At 37.6% G+C, this 17,425-nt stretch overlaps 2 protein-coding genes across 2 annotated transcripts; one reads left to right on the top strand and one right to left on the bottom strand.

Annotated features, from left to right (window-relative positions):
• Window positions 1-5,384: 5,384 nt before the first annotated feature.
• LOC125206517 lies at window positions 5,385-11,613 on the top strand. Its single transcript, XM_048105767.1, has 3 exons — window positions 5,385-5,569; window positions 10,001-10,147; window positions 10,233-11,613. Exons 1-3 carry the CDS (start codon window positions 5,385-5,387, stop codon window positions 11,401-11,403), a joined length of 1,503 nt encoding a protein of 500 aa, XP_047961724.1. The 3' UTR covers window positions 11,404-11,613.
• A 3,587-nt stretch (window positions 11,614-15,200) lies between these two features.
• On the bottom strand, window positions 15,201-17,184 carry LOC125205317. The gene is made up of 2 exons (XM_048104178.1): window positions 17,175-17,184; window positions 15,201-16,826 (listed from the first exon to the last, which is right to left on the bottom strand). Exon 2 carries the CDS (start codon window positions 16,813-16,815, stop codon window positions 15,412-15,414), a length of 1,404 nt encoding a protein of 467 aa, XP_047960135.1. The 5' UTR covers window positions 16,816-16,826; window positions 17,175-17,184; the 3' UTR covers window positions 15,201-15,411.
• Between the last annotated feature and the right edge of the window lie 241 nt (window positions 17,185-17,425).

Here is a 17,425-nt window from a genome sequence, read left to right as displayed (position 1 = left end):
GCGCTTCGCATCTTTCAATACTAAAGTCAAGGCCGGCCAAACGTGTTGTCGAATGAATCCCCGTATATGGTAAAATCATCCATGAATATCTCAATGCATACCTCAAGCAAATCCGAAAAATACTCATCATACATCGCCGAACGCTTGCGGGCGCCAAGTTACACAACCCAAATGGCATTCTTCTGTGATGCATACGCAATGGAAGACGTGAACGGTCTCCTGATCCTCGTTAACGTAGATCCTGGAATGTGTCCCACTCAGATCCATCAAGAAAAACAAAACATTGTTTTAGCCTAACCTTTTCTAACATCTCGGTCAATGAAGGGCAGGGGGAAGTGATCCTTCTTCGTGGCCTCATTCAGCCTTCCTATAGTCGATACATCCTCCACCTGGGCCACTCAAATTTAGTGGGCACTAACTCGCTCTTTTCATTTCGACAACCCGATTCCGCACTTTGGCACCATATGGACAAAGGATCGACCCACTCACTATCCGGACGGAGCAGATGATCCCGTAGAGAGCTAGCCAACACCTCCTTCAAAACTTCCTCCCGCATGTCTCTGATTCGGCCTGTCAGGTGTCTCGATGAGCCTTCACACCCTCCCTCTAATCTTGATGTGATGCATGCAGAGATCGTGGCCGATTCCTACTAAATCTGAGAGTAGGTCCATCCTATTGCTTTCTTGTTCCGTTTCGATTATTTCCAATAATTCCTTCTCATGCTCCTTAGTCAAGTTACTCGTCACTATCACTGGGAATGCCTCATTCTCTTCCAAGTGCATACTCGAGACCCGTGGTTGTCTTTAGTTCCTCTTGCAAGCTGCTCGTCTCCCCGGGCAAGGGGATTTTTTTCCTCGCAATATCGTGTATCACTGTCCCTTCCCGCACCTTATAATTCTCCAGACTAAATACGGGCCGATCCCCTTGATCTAGTCGACTCAGATTTTGGCAAAACTCCATGATGGCTTCGGCGGTTCCTCATCCGTCAATTCCATTGTATTCATCGCTGCACACCACCATACAACTTCTGGCCGATTAAACGGGCTCAACTCCGAGTTGTCAATTTGTTCTATCAATTCAGCCTCAAGATATTCGACCAGGGGTTAATAACATCTATAGCATACACATTTCAACATCTAATGGCCCTTTTTATTCCTTCATCTCGTGCTAAATGTATATTTTTCCCCATTATAGTCCAAGCAAATCGCTCCATCAAAGACATCGGCAATCGGTCTGGCAAAGGCGAAGAACGGGTCTCCCTGTAAGACGCTTCACTGACTCAAGACTCATTATCATTCATTTTGATAACATAGAAATCAGCAGGATATAAAAATCAAAGGCCTGAATTATGATATTTTCAAACACACCTTCTAGACAATGTATGCAAGTTCTATCTCGCTTAACCGGATTACCACCTTGGTAGCGACTCATCCTAATCCCCGTCGCTTTCTTGTAGATCGAAGTCGCAAAACATTTATGTATGCCCCTGCATCACTCACGGCATGCTCCGACTCGATGTCCCCTGTGAGAAATGGGCAAATATGAACATACCAGACCGTGCATTTCAAGGCATCCTTCTCTTTTGTATCACAAACAGTATACGTTTTCCCCGATCACAATCTTTCCATTGGCTTTGTCTTCCCAGCTATTTAATTCTTGATGAACTTGCTAGCCACAGTGCATCTTCTCAGTGGCTTCAGTAAGAAAGGCAAGTGTTGATTTTCAAATTTGCTAAAAATTTTCATGAGATCCTCCGTATCCTCTTTTCTCGGCTTCCCAGACGGAAACGGCTTCGTCGTCTCACCGTGCATTTGTGGAACTCCCACCGGGGTTTCGCGCTCCCGCTCACTCCCTTACTTCTAACTCGTGCCTCGGATCTAGGGAAAAACGGATCAGCTTGTTCGAGGTAAAGATCCTCTAAATCTCCTCCCGGAGGTCATCCCGAGCATGAACTGTCTGTGCTTTCCTAGAAACACTCGCTCTCCTTCCCTTACTCGCCGTTGTGTGCTCTTCCGATCTCCAGCCACGGCCCTTCATATAGCCCCGCCTGATCTCAAGGTGATCTGACTAATGTTTGCTCGGTCAGTGGCTTGATCAAGGGCGTGCAGAAGTTTTCCTTCATTTCGCATCTCATTTAAAGAAACCGCAACTGAGATGTACTGCCACATCATGTCCATGGCCGTTTGCGGTTCCAAATGGGCGCTCATAGCCGGTTCACCACGTCATTATTGGAACGCAGTTATTCCCAAGATGAACCGCCGAGTTCACTAGGTCATGGACCATTTCATCCAACTCCTTTGTGGTCTGGAGTTGAATTGATTCGACCGACTCGACCTGGTTCCTGGTCCCCGGTTCGCTCGATAATTCCCTTTGATTCCCTTTGGCATATTTGCATCGCTGCCGTGTCCTTGATTCCTTTGATTGCGCCAGTGTGTCAGAGCTTGCAATTTCGTTGTTCTCCGATGTGGTGGCAAATAGAGCTCCTGATTGTTCTCACGCTCTAATTAGTATGATCCCGATTCATGTATCCTAATTCTACCGCTTCCCGATTCCTCCTCGGACCGCCTCTTCGTAGGCGGCATAATTTCCAGGATCTCAAAGGAGGCGGTCGACTTTGATCATTTTCTAAATCCATCTAAAATTAGGTGAGTTCTCCATGGACCTCCTTGCCTTCCCCGATTCCAACTTCCATCCGGATTCCAGCTCTCCCCATCGACTCCGCCCGCTTAAACCTCTCCTTCACCTGCTGACCGTAATAAGGTCAAGCCGTTTCCTCTGCACTCCGGGGTTTCTCATTCTCTTGTGGGGCATGGAGGGTCAGGATTTCTCACCGCATTCAACAAAGGCTTTCTCCAACTTATCTAATCCTGCCCTCCACTTTCATTCCTTTCTCGTCATCGCATTGGATGATCCCCTTCTCATAATACTCCGCGGGTTATCATAGCCTTCTTCGCCGATCAATCTCCCCAAAGTTTCTCTCGTCACTTCGTTTTATTTTTTGGTAAAATTTCCCGCCGAGGAATTCATCAAATCTTGATCTGTGGTTTGCACTCTTCGTAAAAATAGATAAGAAGAACAAATAACAGAAATTAAACTATATACACCAAATTCTCAAACACGTAAACAATTTACGCCATCCATCCCCGGCAACGGCGCCATTTGAAGAGCTTTATTTTTGTGATATGGTCTAGAAGCTAATGATGGTTAGTGAAAGCGTGTTCTTAAAAATACTGAAGAAAACCCTCGGTCCAAGAAATCCACTAGACACTGGGTCTAGGAACTCAGAGAACCTTGAGCTACCGGTCGTCGGGCACACAATCACTCCCTTAACTCCCTCTTCAAAAACCCTCAACCCGTTTAGCTAAAAGAGACTAGCACGTGGAAGTAGGGATCGATTCCACAGAGATGAATGCGCAAGTAAACATGTTCAAAGACTTGGGGACTATTTTTGTGTTGGCTGCTGCCACGCAATTTTAGGGTTGAGCTTTTTTTTATCCTAGACTTGGTAATTGAAATTTGCTACTCTAACAACTAGATCTAGGCAGAAACTTAAAATCATGCATATAAACCGGAATAAGCGAGACAATTACTAGATCAAAGAACTGGTTCCTAAATTAACCTAGACCTGGGAAAACAAATGAAGGTGGGGACCATTTTCTGAAAAGGTGGAGTACGGTTGAAAAGCTGCAAAATAACTAACTAAAGGACCAACTAACAGCGACATCATCTTCTCCAACATTTGGCATGAAACAACCAGTAAAAACAGGGCGAAAACGTAAATCAAAACGAAACAGACGGAATTAAAGGTAACAAAACCGAAGAACAGTTAAAACTAAGGCAGATCTACGGCTACTAGACGAAGCAAAGAAAAACGAAAGTAGAAAATCAAAGATCTATGCACAACTCAGTTTTCCTATTCAGATCCAAACTTCGGATGCTAAATCAACTCCGAATCCAAGCATCCGAGACAAACTCCGATCAAAATCATCTCCATAACTGCAGATTCACCGATTTACCACAGATCAACTCAGATTTCCCAGATCAAGTACACAAAATATCCAAAGCAGAGAATAACAATCAACCTCCGAAATAAAACCTCAAAACATAGAATCAACACAAAATCAACACCATCGTGACGTAAAATAAAATTCATAGATAAACGATAAGTAGCAAACAAGCAATTGACTTCGAAAACGGTGAAGTTCGACGGAAATCAAACGCAAAAGCTGAAAAGTAAACAATTGTACCTTTGCCCTCTTTGAGGACGGTGTTGCAACAGAATTTTCCCGAAGATGAACCTCTAAACTACCCTAGAATCCCCATTTTTCCCAAGTGTGTGAGTGTGTGTGTGAGCTGAGAGCTAAATCATCTATATCTTGTGTGTTGCATGCTCCTCTTTATATAGGCGTGGAAGTGGGTCCAGCAGGGGCTCTTTTGTATGAATAGTCTTCTTTACCCTCAGCTTTGGACTTCCTTCGTCTAGCCATTTTCTTACTTGATTCTGCTCACTTTTTATCTCCTTCCTTCACTGGTCCACTGTCTTCAGTTCTTCCTGGACCTAGCAAATTCGTTCACACACCTGGCTTAAAAATTGTGTTAGACCCAGTAATTGGTGATTTTTCATCACATAACCGATGCATGAAATTAGCCTTATCCATCGTCTATGCATATATAGTATTCGAAGTGGGGTTGCATAGAGCAAAATGATAAAACTGATCATTCTGTGATACGAGTATATCTCGAGAATATTATCATATCTCTATTATTCCATATATTATTGATTTGCATATTATTCCTATTTCTTGCTCATATTAAATTAGCTTATTAGGTTATTCCTATTATAAATAAGAGCCTTGTTATCTTTCGAATTAATCAGTAAAGAATATCATAATTATCTTTTTCCTGATCTTTTACTTTTACGCTATTTACTATCTTTGCAAATTTATCATTCCGAAGCCATAGTGGACGGTGGCTGCTCGACGGAGAAAACCTCCGCGTACGATCTTCCCCCTTGGAATCCTTCGCTGATTGCGTATACTCGCCGGTGAACCGTCACCGACGATCTCTGATACTTTGTATCATCTGGTAATTGTTAAGGGTGAAGTTCCCTTAACAAGATTCCGGCGTCGCAGAGGCGATCGTCGAAGGGATAAAAGGTAGACGAGGTAGTCGCGGGAGCTTTGCCCATCGATCAAACCAAGATCAATACTGAATTGAAATAAGCGATAAAAATAAGATAAAGGTAATCGTATTTCTTAATTGAATAAAATGAAAGGTTCCACACATATTTATAATATGTGGGAGACAATAATATCTTAACAAAATAAAGTAAATCAAATCTAATAATATCCTATGGTAAATCAATACTAACTTAATAATAAGATATGGGGAATATTCTAGGAGATATACTTGTTTCAACTGGTAGAAGGAGGCACGGTCCTGCTGCCATGAGCGAGCAGCGGCATATTGGTGATGAATGGGCGGCTGCTGGTAGTCGGGCTGTTGGGCAGCGTGGAATTGATATGGTTGATGCCAATCTGTGTAAACAGGCTGTCCGGACTGATAATCGGCATAGTTGCGTGACATCTATGACTGTAATTGGAGGATGAGATCGAATGAAAGCACCAATTTGATAAGGTTTAACCCCTTATTGAGTAGAAATCATTAGCGGACACAAGTGGAGGAGGTGAGGGGCTTAAGCCCTCCCCAAACTATTTTTTTTTAATAAATTTCTACTTTTTTTTTTTTCAAAATTCTTAAAAACTATCTTCAGCCCTTCCCAAATTAATATTTTTGGGGTTTAATGGGAAAGAATTTAGTGAGAAGGAGGGGCTGAAAAATAAAATTACAGAGAAAACTTCATGTAACAATGGCCGCATAGGAGTAGGGATGAGAAAGAAGAAGAAATAAATAAAATATCTTAAACTTAAATGATTATAATAATAGTAGTTGAAAAAGTCAATCCCTATTCGTCCTACTTAAATGGTGGCACGTTTTAACTTCTAGCTCTACAAATATTGTGAATAGTGTAACTATGTTTTAAAAATATTACTAACATTTTTATGGAGTATTAGATATTTATTGCTTTAGCAAATTAAAACACAACTAGAACATGAATTATATTATTCTTTTTATTAAACTTGTGTTAGAATTAATTTTATATAGTATTAGATATTTATGCATTTTTATAATTTTTACTTTATCCGTATTTTATAGTAGTTGGGATAAAGTAAGTGAAAAGTAAGATAAATGAAAAGAGTAAAGTATGAGAGATGATGTTACAAAAAATATAGTCTCGTTTGTAGACAACACGAGTGTTAATGAGAAATTAATAAAGTAAGAGAGAAAGAGAAAAAGTAAAAGAGATAGAAAAAAGTAGATAAAAATATGAGAAAGAAACTTTCCATTTTCACAAATGGGACTGGTGGATATCCCATAATGACAAAATAAGACTATTTTTTATGGATGAAAGTGAGTATGAAAAATTTTAATTAAGCCCCTGCCAAACTTTTCCTGCTGCGTCCGCCACTGGTAGAAATATAGGAGAAAGTCGCTTGGAAGCCGAGCCTCGTCGATCAATCTATAAACCAGAGTTTGCAAAAAGAAAATAAACAATAAAAAAGTAAAGCAAAATATGTTATTTCATTAATTGAATAATAAGAATAACAATAGGTCCTATTTATAATATTCATACGAATAACCTAACTTGGTGAACAATTAATAAAGATACGGAAAAGATATGATAATATAATAATATAGATATGAGAGATATTTCTTAAGAAATAAACGTATCATTCTGTGATGGCTACTTCCCACACGCGATTCATGAGTAAACAATCTAGTCTCAATACTTTAAAATAGTACTCCGTACTATATAAATTTATATGGTCCCACATGCCGCATCTACAAATTAAAAAAAGAGCTTAAGAGATACTCCATCCGTCCTGGCTAAGATGACACATTTTTTGGCCGGCACCGGATTTTAGAAGTTATTAGTTAATATGTTTCATAGGTAGATTTATAGAATTAAGAAAATAAAAAAAAATCGAAATAGATGGGAGCCGCGGCCCCTGCCCAAGAGCCGCGGCCGAGCCGCCGGCATGGCGCTCTCCTGGGCACCACCCCCCCCGTCACGAAAATTGTTGGCTCTCACTATAGGGAGCCGCGGTTCTCCTATAGTGGACACTCTAAGGAGCAATATAGAGAGAGAAAAAAAAAGATGAATATTTTAATAGGAGTGAGAAAAGTGGTTGTGTGCATTAATTGGAGAAAGAAAGTTATCAAAAAAGAAAATGTGTCATCTTATTTTAGACAAACTAAAAAGGAAAACGTGTCATCTTATGTGAGATTGAGGGAGTACCACAATGTTAACTATACTTCCTTAAATTTAATCTATAAATAGAGTCCTCCCATTTCCAGAATATCACAACAAGAAGAATCCTAAGCAAGAAAATCATTTCTTCTTTTCGTAATCCAACAGCCTCATCCATCCTCCTTCGAATTTATTTAAGCTATAGATTAGTCTATGGTTTTGTTATTGCTTTTGTACATATATTAATTTCTTTGCTTGCACTCTATTACTGTAGATACATGTCCTTTAAAATCATGTTAATTTTAGATTATTTGATTTATGTTTGTATCTACTAGTTCAGATCCTCTATTTTATCACAACATTATGTATATGCAAATTTATAAATATAACTACTTCAGGTCGAAGAAACATGACAACAATCTCGCTTCCAAGGCTCATCATGAATGGTAATAGGGTCTTACATTCCACTAACTCATTCCACTCACATTTCATTTAAAACTAATATATATAAGTGGGACCCTTATTCCACTAATCTTTTTCCATCCACTTTTCTTAAAATTTCTTAAAATCCATGCCGCTAAGAAATAGGACTCCTAATGGCGGACTGAGAAGGATAATGGAAAGTGGGTTGAAAATAGTTAGTGGAAGATAGATCCTACTTTTAAATATTAGTTTTATAAATAAAATATTAGTAAAAATGAGTTAGTGGAATGTGGGGACTACTACCAAAATGTAAAAATGGAATATGATAAATTTTGTGCGATGGACAAAAATAAAAATATGTGATAAATTTTCGGGGACATGGGCGTATTAGATAACTTTCATTAGTATCCCATAATTTAATTTGAAGACCAAAAATATGTGGGCATATTAGATAACTTTCATTAGTATCCCATATGCAGGATAAGGTTGTTATATTTGTTAATTGCAATAACCACAAATCCACAATGATGTGGCAACTGTTTAGTTGAACATACCCCCAATAGCTTTGTTGAAATTAGAAATCGCTTTATTTACATTTTTTATGGCCGGTTTAAAATGATAGTAAAAGTTAGGAGTCGAATTTTGTTTTATGGATGAAGGTAGGAATTAAGTACTTCCTCCGTTCCAACTATATTAAAAAAATTCTTTTAATAACAAAGATTAAGAAATTAAGTTAAATAAATTAGATGAAAATAAAATTTCTATATATTCAAGATCAACTTCTTAATGGATATTTCATAAATATTTACGAATAAGCTTAGAATCAAAGGGTGGTTTTTTCATAAATCTTTCATATAATCTTCTTTTTATTTTTATAATATAATAAAATTAATAATAAAACTGATTTATAAATTAAATCTAATTTTGTTTAAATTTTAAGTGCATCATGTACATACAATTAATGTACGTTTAAATTTTGCACAAGTTTTCAATGTCGAAACACAAGCACATGGTTTTTTGTCTTTATAGTTTTCCGTGAATTATTCTTATATCTGTCTTTAATTTCCGACAAAATGAATCAAATTCATGAGATAAATCAACGTTGGTTCATAATATAATGGAAAAATGAGACCCCGTACACAAAATTATGCCTAATATAAGTCCACTTGAACTACAAAATTATAAAATATTTCATTTTTCTATGAGGGTGTTTCTTTTAGATGTACTTTTTTCCTAGGAGATTTGATTAATGTGTAAATTTCGTACTTCAGCTCGGAATACGAAAAACTTATCAAACTTTTATCATATGTTTAGTTCTCATAAAAGCATGAAAAAATTATCATTATTTTTGACATCTTTTTTAAATAATTAAAATGTATCAATAGTATGGTGAATATATTACACCTCTCAATAATTTAAATGGATATTGGTCTCTAAAATCATACTCCCTCCGTCTATAAAAAATAGATCACATTTGTCATTTTTGGATGTCCACGAAAAAATTGAATACATTTAAAAAAGGAAAGTTTTCAACAACTTCTTCTTTATTTCTTTCCGTTCTCTCTAACTTTACCAACTACACATTAAAACCCGTGTCATTCACAATGTGTCCGATTTTTCATGGAAGGAGAGAGTAAAATTTAGCCAAAATTTGGTAGTATTATTTTTGCTTGGAACTTTGATCGCGAAAATCATGAAATTAGGCATTGTATCGAATTTCCCACAAAATCAATTTTGAAATTATATGATTTCAAGGATTTGAATTCATAAGGTCATGATACCAAGTCTGAACACAAAAATAATTGAAATTATTTTTGTCTTCGTTGGGCGTTAGTTTCAAAATATGACCACCAGCTGTATTTAAATAAATTATCTTAATTAATTATAATAATTGAAGGCCGTCTTGTTGTTTTTAGTGTTATTTGGTCTATCGATTCGTTTTGACTGGCCTTCAATTCAAGATGATTTTTGTAGAAAGAAGAGACTTTATGGTCTTAATTTAATTGCAAATATCCGGTGCCACGTCATAAATTAAGAAAGAGCCTTCATTACTCCCCGTGCCGAACAGAAACGCCTCCATTACTATGAAATAGAAGGAGTACTATCCATCTCTCTTTTACTCATGCTAGCTATGTAGTAGCATATCAATTAGCTAGGTTTCGTTACTGCTTTTCTTTTGTGGGACAAACTAAAAAGGAAAGTGTGACATCGATTATGGGACGGAGGGAGTAATATTTTGCAATTTATTTATTCTGGTTGTTACAGTGACAGAGGAAACGCATACTACAAGTCTTACGGCGACTTCGTGCAGGTCGGAGAAGAGGACGTCTTCAGCACGCAAGTGAAGATCGAAGTGGAGCGGTCCAAAACCAAAAGCAACTATGTTCACCTACGATTCGGCTATTTCAACAGGTACTGATGCAGTCCGAACGTAGAAACTAGGGTTTCTCTGTTTACTTCTCTGTTCAGTCTGTTTTCTCTGTACGTTTTGCATCAGGTACTGGCGCCGAAAAGAAGACAACGACAAGTACATTGTTGGCAGATCCGACCAGCCCGAGGAGGATGAGACTAATCCCTCCTGCACCTTGTTCGAGCCTGTCATGGTTGATGAGAAGAACAGCGTGTTCTACTTGAGGCACGTCCAGAGCGGAGGGCGTGTGTCGGTAGACGGCTCGACCAACTCCTTGTACGTGGATGACGACGATGTGGATAAGGATGAAAACTACCTAACTTTTGTGGATTGGAATACATTAGTTAAACTGCCGGCAAACAACGTAGCCTTCAAAGCGAATAACGGCAAGTACCTTAGAGCGCCTGGTGCAGTCATGGCCTTCTCGTCGGATGATCCGAATGAAATACTGTCCAGCTTCAGGGTGGAACAGAAGCCGGACGGACATGTGGAGATATTGCAGCCTAGCTATCCTGGAATGCAGTGGAGAGTCATAGATTTCAATGCATGGGTATTATTGGATAACCAATGGAATCAATTTTGGCCTGTCAAAGTCGACGAAAATTCGATCGCGCTCCGCAGTTCATACAGCAATAACTTTTGCTTCATTAACTCCGGCGATGGATTCACAGATAGCTTACAGGCTTCAGCTGCGACCATCACGAAGGAAGCAATACTGCAGGTGCAGGAATCGGTGCTGGAGAGAAAGATCTACAATGTGATGTATCAGATGGAGTATGCTCGGATATTCGACGAGGTTCCTTACTTGGCTGGCTCGGCCACGCTTGTTAACGACAAAGATGAGGAGGCTTCCATGGAGGTGTCTGTTACATATCAAGATGAGAAATCTTACAGTTTTACCCGCAGTTTATCATTAACTGCGGGTGTGTCAGCCAGCATGCAAGCTGGGCTTCCCTTCATCGAGCAAGCAACGATTACAGTGAGTTACGAGATCAATGGGACGTTCCAGTGGGATACCACCACCACAAATACAACCTCGGTTACAGCCACTGGGACAGTTACTGTACCGGGGAAGAGTACGGTTACAGTTGATTATGTCGGGACAAGAGGGACTTGCAGTGTTCCCTATTATTACACGCAGGAAGATAAGAGTTCCCTGGATGGCCAAACTGTTTATACTGATCTGGTTGATGGTATTTACACTGGCGTCAACTATTACAACTTCAATTTTCATGTTAGGGACACTACCCCACTCTGAGTTGCTCTACCAACGATATCCAATCTAATTTGCTTTTTTTTTTTTTAATGTTATTATGTTTGTGTACTGTGTGTCGACTTAATTTGGTTTCCGTATGTTGTTGTGATAATAATTTCCAGATACATATGATTTGTCTGATGATCCCAAGTTGTATGCATCATTCTGCTTCATTTGAATTTTGAATATTCGTACTTTATTTGGTTATGTGCATCAAACTCGGACTTTTGGACACACTTTTACCATATCAATGCTTGATTTGATTCGGTTCAATTCCTTTTTATAACTTGTAAGTAATATAGTTGTCTTGCAGTTAAAATTAATTTTTTTATTTGGTTTTTTATTACTATTTCGTCTGTGACAAACACGGATTTTGCATGTTTTTAAGGGCTAGATTTGACTCGTTTTAAATGTCAATTGTGCAAATTATGTTCTTAAATTGTATATGTTATACATTTGGTATTTTTGATGTATTTGTTGATAAATGATAGAAAAAGATAGAAAAAGGTGCAAAAAGGCCAAAGTGCAGCAGCCTCTGTTCGAGCTTATTCTGCCAGTGATTTTGAAGTCCAATCAGTGCTTAATGCGTACCATTCAATTTGAAGGTGGATATCTCGCACGTCTCAATCAGAGTTCTGTGGAGAAAGTTATGGCTATTATACGAACAGTGTGCAGTGCAGTCAAAGCTGGCGGGAATTTAGGCGGAAATTCACGGAAGAAAAGAAATTATTATATTGTGAAGCCCAATCTCTCCTATTTCTTGAAGTCCACGAAATTATCAAAAAATAAACCTTTTTTCAACCTATAAATACCTCTAACCTAATTCATAATCTCGATCTCAGAGCCTCCAATCCTTCCCCCTCTACACATTCATCCATCCCATATTCCACACATAACCATCCATCTTCCATTGGAGTGGAGCTCTGCAGATCCAGTCAAGAGAAGACTGAGGATTGAAGATTCAACTTTGGGTTTAATCAATTTCTTTCACGTAAAATGTTGTCCATATTTGACTGAGTGCAAGTTTTAGGAACTGTGAAGGAAAGAGTGATAATAGTTTTTGAAAGTGAGTCTCATTTTTATATATTAGGTTTATTTATAATAAAATATAAGTGTAGTGAGTTATTGTAAGGTGAGGTCCACTTATTAAAATGAAAAAAAATGTGGATAACATTTTGTGGACGGATCGAAATAACAAATATGGACAATATACACTTGTGGAAGTTGTAGATGGATTTTTGCAGATTGTATTATAGTTGTAGGCATATCGCATTTTATATTGTTAAGTTTTGCATTGCAAACATAAATTTTGACCATATGCCATATGGCGTTCTCGGTACGGTATATGCCTTTGGACAAACTTTTGGAAAATAAAAACTACTACTACTATAATTTTCTATCATTAGAGGAAGAAACTACTAAAATCTAATGGTGTGGTTAAATGTATGGTTGTTGCCACTTCGTCCAAACAACAAATTTGTGTAATAAATAAATATTCTAACGTCTACCAGGAAAGAAAGTTCATTTTGTTTATATACCTCGTACCAGTTCTCATAACCGATGTGGGAGATTGACCTCGTAACATTCGACCCTCCTTTAAGCGCCAATGTCCTCATTGCCACGGCTGGTTCTTTGCTAGACCACCACTTCAAGTTCTCGTCGGTAAAGGTCACATTGGTCACGATTTTTTGTCTGGCCACCATTCTGAGTCAGTCCCAAACGTACTTGTTGGTCTTTGCAAATTTGTTATCCTGCCACTGCTCTAAATCATTGGGCTCTCAGTGAAAGCACCAATTAATGAATAATTAATGAATGAAGTGACTTAACCATAATCATTTTGATTAAAGACAAAAACTTGTTTTGTCTCAGTTCGGCGCCGTTGGTTTATTTTACTAATATATTTCCATTAATAGTACAAAAATACTAACGCTTATTGATTTTATTATTTTTCCTTTATAAGTATCTAAGACCGTCCTTCTGTTAATTATGTATAACTTTTTTTCTTATTTTTATTCATTTAAATAATTGATAATAATAAATCAAATCAATTTGGCTAGCGTCGTGGTGGGCTGCCAACAATGGACAAAAATGCATATTTTTGTTTAGTGGATAAGGTCTGAATTAAATAAGGGACCGACTATTAATAATGCATTTTCCTCATGTTATTCTTTGTAATCTTGTATTTAAATTTTAGACGTAGCTTAACATATTATTTGACAGAATTGCATTAGGATTGGATGAACTAATGAAAAGTACAATAACATTTAAATATTATTTTATCTTCACGTCAAAATTATCAACAAACTTTCTTAATTAGATTATATCGTACTAGTACTATTAAACTGTCAAATAATATGTTAAGCTACCTCTAAAATTTAAATACTTCTCCCCCTCCCCCCCTCCCTTATGTTAAAATGAAATGTTTTCCTTTTTGAATTATCCCTTTAAATGTGAAATAATTTCTAAAATAAAAATAACACCATCCTTGTATTTTCATCCCTTCTATCCCTTCTATTAAAATAAAATGTTTTCTTTTTTAAATTATCCCATTAAATGTAAAATAATTTCTAAAATAAAAATAACACCATCCCTGTATTTTCATCCTCCAACTTTATTTTCTTTAAATTAACTAATAAAATTTCGTGCCATAAACCAAATATTTGACGAAGGGAGTACAAGTTTATAAGGAATATGCATTTCTTTAATGGTCGGTACCTTATTTAATTCAGACCTTATCCACTAAACAAAAATATGCATTTTTGTCCATTGTTGGCTGCCCACCACGATGCTAGCCGAATTGAATTTATTTATTAGTACTATTATCCATATATTTAAATAAATAAAATAAGAAAAAAGATATCGTCACATAAATAATAGAAGGACGGCCTCAGATACTTATAAAGGCAAAACAATAAAATCAAGATGCTTCAGTATTTTTATAATAACATATGGAATATATTAGTACTATAAACCAACGGCGCCGAACTAAGACAATACAACTTTTTCTTTATTCCTTAGGATTATGGTTCTATATGACAAATTTTAATCTAGCTAGCTAGTGCGCCTACAATGGATCGATATATTTTTATTAATTACACCATCTCCCAACGAGAATCCTATTTGATTATGACACGGATTTTAAGAAATATAGAACAGTTTGAACGTAGAAAATCGGGCTAAAACCCTCGGTGTTAGAATGATTTGAAATTCACACAGTGCATGCGAATCGCGATTTTGGCCATCCGACATTATTTAGGGGGTGAAAATGACATTTTACTATTTTTGGATTTAGTTTTAATTTTCTATTTTTGCGTTTATTTCCTTTTGAATTTCTAGGGTTCTAGACGCTTATAAATAACGTTGTTTTTATTTTTGCACGCAGTTAATTTTTTATAAAAACATTTCATTTTCACATAAACTAGGATTACTCTTATTACTTCTTCATCCAGTCTGTTTTCTCCGTTACATTTTGCATCAATAATATAAATAGTCATTCTCAAAAGTCCCATCAAATAGTATTCAGGAAACAACTAATTCTCAAAAGAGATCAAACCTACTGCTCACAACAACTTATTTTTTTAAAACCGAGGGTCCCCCTACAATTATGAACACTGAGGGAGAAAGATTTTTATGCTATTTTACGTTTCTAGAAACAAAAATTCATCATTATTGTCCTTTTCTTGACTTGTAGGAAGCCCCACCATGATTTATGACTAATTAAAAAAAACATTACTACTAGATAATTTCATTTTATTACAAAAAGTATGTAGAATGATATATTTTGGAGATCAAGTAGGGAATATATATAGTTTCTTAATTGAAACATCCATTATTCAAAATTCAAATCAACCATAACGATGCATACAAATGATCAGATACATGTATCTGGAAACTAAGAGCATAACAACAACAACAACAACAACAACAAGAGAAAGCAATATTGAAAGAAACTTACAAGCAAAGCACACAAACAGAAACAACAATCCAAGAAAATGGATGTTTTGGGGGTGTTCAAAGTGACATGGTATCTCTAACATAAAAGTCGAAGTTGTAATAACTGACGCCGGTGTAAATACCATCAACCAGATCAGTATAAGTAACTTGTCCATCGGTGGAACTCTTGTCCTCCTGAGTGTAAGAATAAGGAATATTGCAGGTGCCTTTTGTTCCGACATAATCAACCGTAACCTTACTCTTCGCCGGTACAGGAACGGTCCCGGTGACTGTAATCGACTTTGTAGTTGTGGTGGTGGTATCCCACTGCAACGCCCCACTTATATCGTAATGCACTTCAATTGTTGCCTTTTCAATGAAGGGAATTCCAGCTTCAATGCTGGCGGACACCCCTGCTGTCAACGACACGCTGCGGCTAAAAGTATAAGATTTCTCGTCTGCATATTCAATTGTCACCGCCAAGGAATCCTCCTCATCTTTGTCGTTATTAAGCGTGCCTGAGCCTGCCAAGTAAGGTTCCTCGTTGAAAATGCGTGCATACTCCATCTGATACATCACATTGTAGATCTTTCTCTCCAGCACCGATTCCTGCACTTGCAGTGTTGCTTCTTTCGTGATCGTGGAAGCTCTTGCCCATAGACCGTCCATGATACCGTAATCGTCATACAGATAGCAGCAGAAGTTGTTGTTGTGTTCACTGCGGAGCGCGATTGAATTATCGGCTATTTTGATCGGCCAGAAGTTATAGAGCTGGGTTGAAGGAGGAGATAGAGATGAAGCGATACCGGACACCAATAGTTCCGGTGTTCTTACAGCCCAGAAATAATCATCGTTGTATTCCCTCTGCCTTATATGGACATGGCCTTCGGGCTTCTGTTCCACCACCCAGATCGTTGTTTTGTCGTTCGGATCTACGGATTTGAACAGCAGTAGAGAGCCATCCAGCATGATATACTTGCCATTACTCCCCTTCAACGCTACCCGCAGAGGCAGTTTAACTAATGTGTTCCAATCCACAAAAGTTAACTCACTTTTATCATCATCATCACCATTTTCACTCACGTAGAGGGCCATGGTTTGGCCATCTACGGACAAACGGCCTCCGCTCTGGACATGCCTCAAGTAGAACACGCCGTTGTTGTTGACTTCAACGGGCTCGAACAAGGTGCAAGAGGGCTTTGTCAAGTCCTCTTCAGGCTGGTCGGATTCAGCAACGATGAATTTGTCGTTTTCTTTCTGCTGCCAGTACCTGTTGAAGTAACCGAATCGGAGGTTGACATATTTGGCGTTGGTGGTAGAACGCTCCACTTCGATCTTGACGAGCGTGCTGAATACGTCCTCTTCTCCCACAAGTACGGAGCTACCATCGGCCTTGAAGTACGCATTTCCTTTATCATTGTAGAGCTTGGATTTGATGACGATGAACCTTGGAAGTGAGGCTGTTGCTTCACTACTTGTCATGTTTCTTCTACCTGAAAATGTGAAGAAAATCAAAGTTTATATACTAATAACGAGTTTGTTGTGACAAAAACGTTGCGTTGGCTACGTCTACGGGCGGAAACGGAGAACAAATATTATTCAGATTGTTTTCAGATTACAGAGTTTTGTGCCATATTTCTATATAAATAGGACCAATGCAAAATTAAGGCCTAACTATACAGATTCAAGGTATACTAACAATAACGAAATGGATGAAGCACATAGCAAGATAGGGTTCAAACAGAAACTAATGACAATAGAAGCAATAACCAAAACATAAACTAATTCATTTTAATAGCTTAAACGAAAGCAAAAGAGGATTGATTACTCTGCAGGATTACAGAAATTAAGATTTTCTTTCACTCGGAATTGTGAATTCCTACATATGGGAGGAGTCTATTTATAGATTAATTTTTGTTGATTATTATTGGCTTATTCTCCTATTATATTGTCGTGTCGGCCGGAAAAATATTATAAAACAAAATGTGGTTTGTCTTTGTTCGGCGATAGTTTATACTTGCAATACTTTTCCAAGTTTAATGTTAGTTACAAATAAATGATCATCTCATAAACATGCTCTTTCACGTGGTAC

Source organism: Salvia hispanica, chromosome 2 (genome assembly GCF_023119035.1).
Source record: "Salvia hispanica cultivar TCC Black 2014 chromosome 2, UniMelb_Shisp_WGS_1.0, whole genome shotgun sequence".
Lineage (NCBI taxonomy): Eukaryota > Viridiplantae > Streptophyta > Magnoliopsida > Lamiales > Lamiaceae > Salvia > Salvia hispanica.
The sequence above is the reverse complement of the archived record's forward strand: the minus strand, read 5'-3'. Positions and strand labels throughout refer to the sequence as shown.

Excerpts from the sequence above, each read along its gene's own strand:
- LOC125206517 (XM_048105767.1), top strand. The coding sequence starts at position 5,385 with ATGGGGAATATTCTAGGAGATATACTTGTTTCAACTGGTAGAAGGAGG. Across the intron at positions 5,570-10,000 it reads GCTGTCCGGACTGATAATCG|TGACAGAGGAAACGCATACT; the intron begins GCATAGTTGCGT and ends TGGTTGTTACAG. Across the intron at positions 10,148-10,232 it reads CGATTCGGCTATTTCAACAG|GTACTGGCGCCGAAAAGAAG; the intron begins GTACTGATGCAG and ends GTTTTGCATCAG.
- LOC125205317 (XM_048104178.1), bottom strand. The coding sequence starts at position 16,815 with ATGACAAGTAGTGAAGCAACAGCCTCACTTCCAAGGTTCATCGTCATC.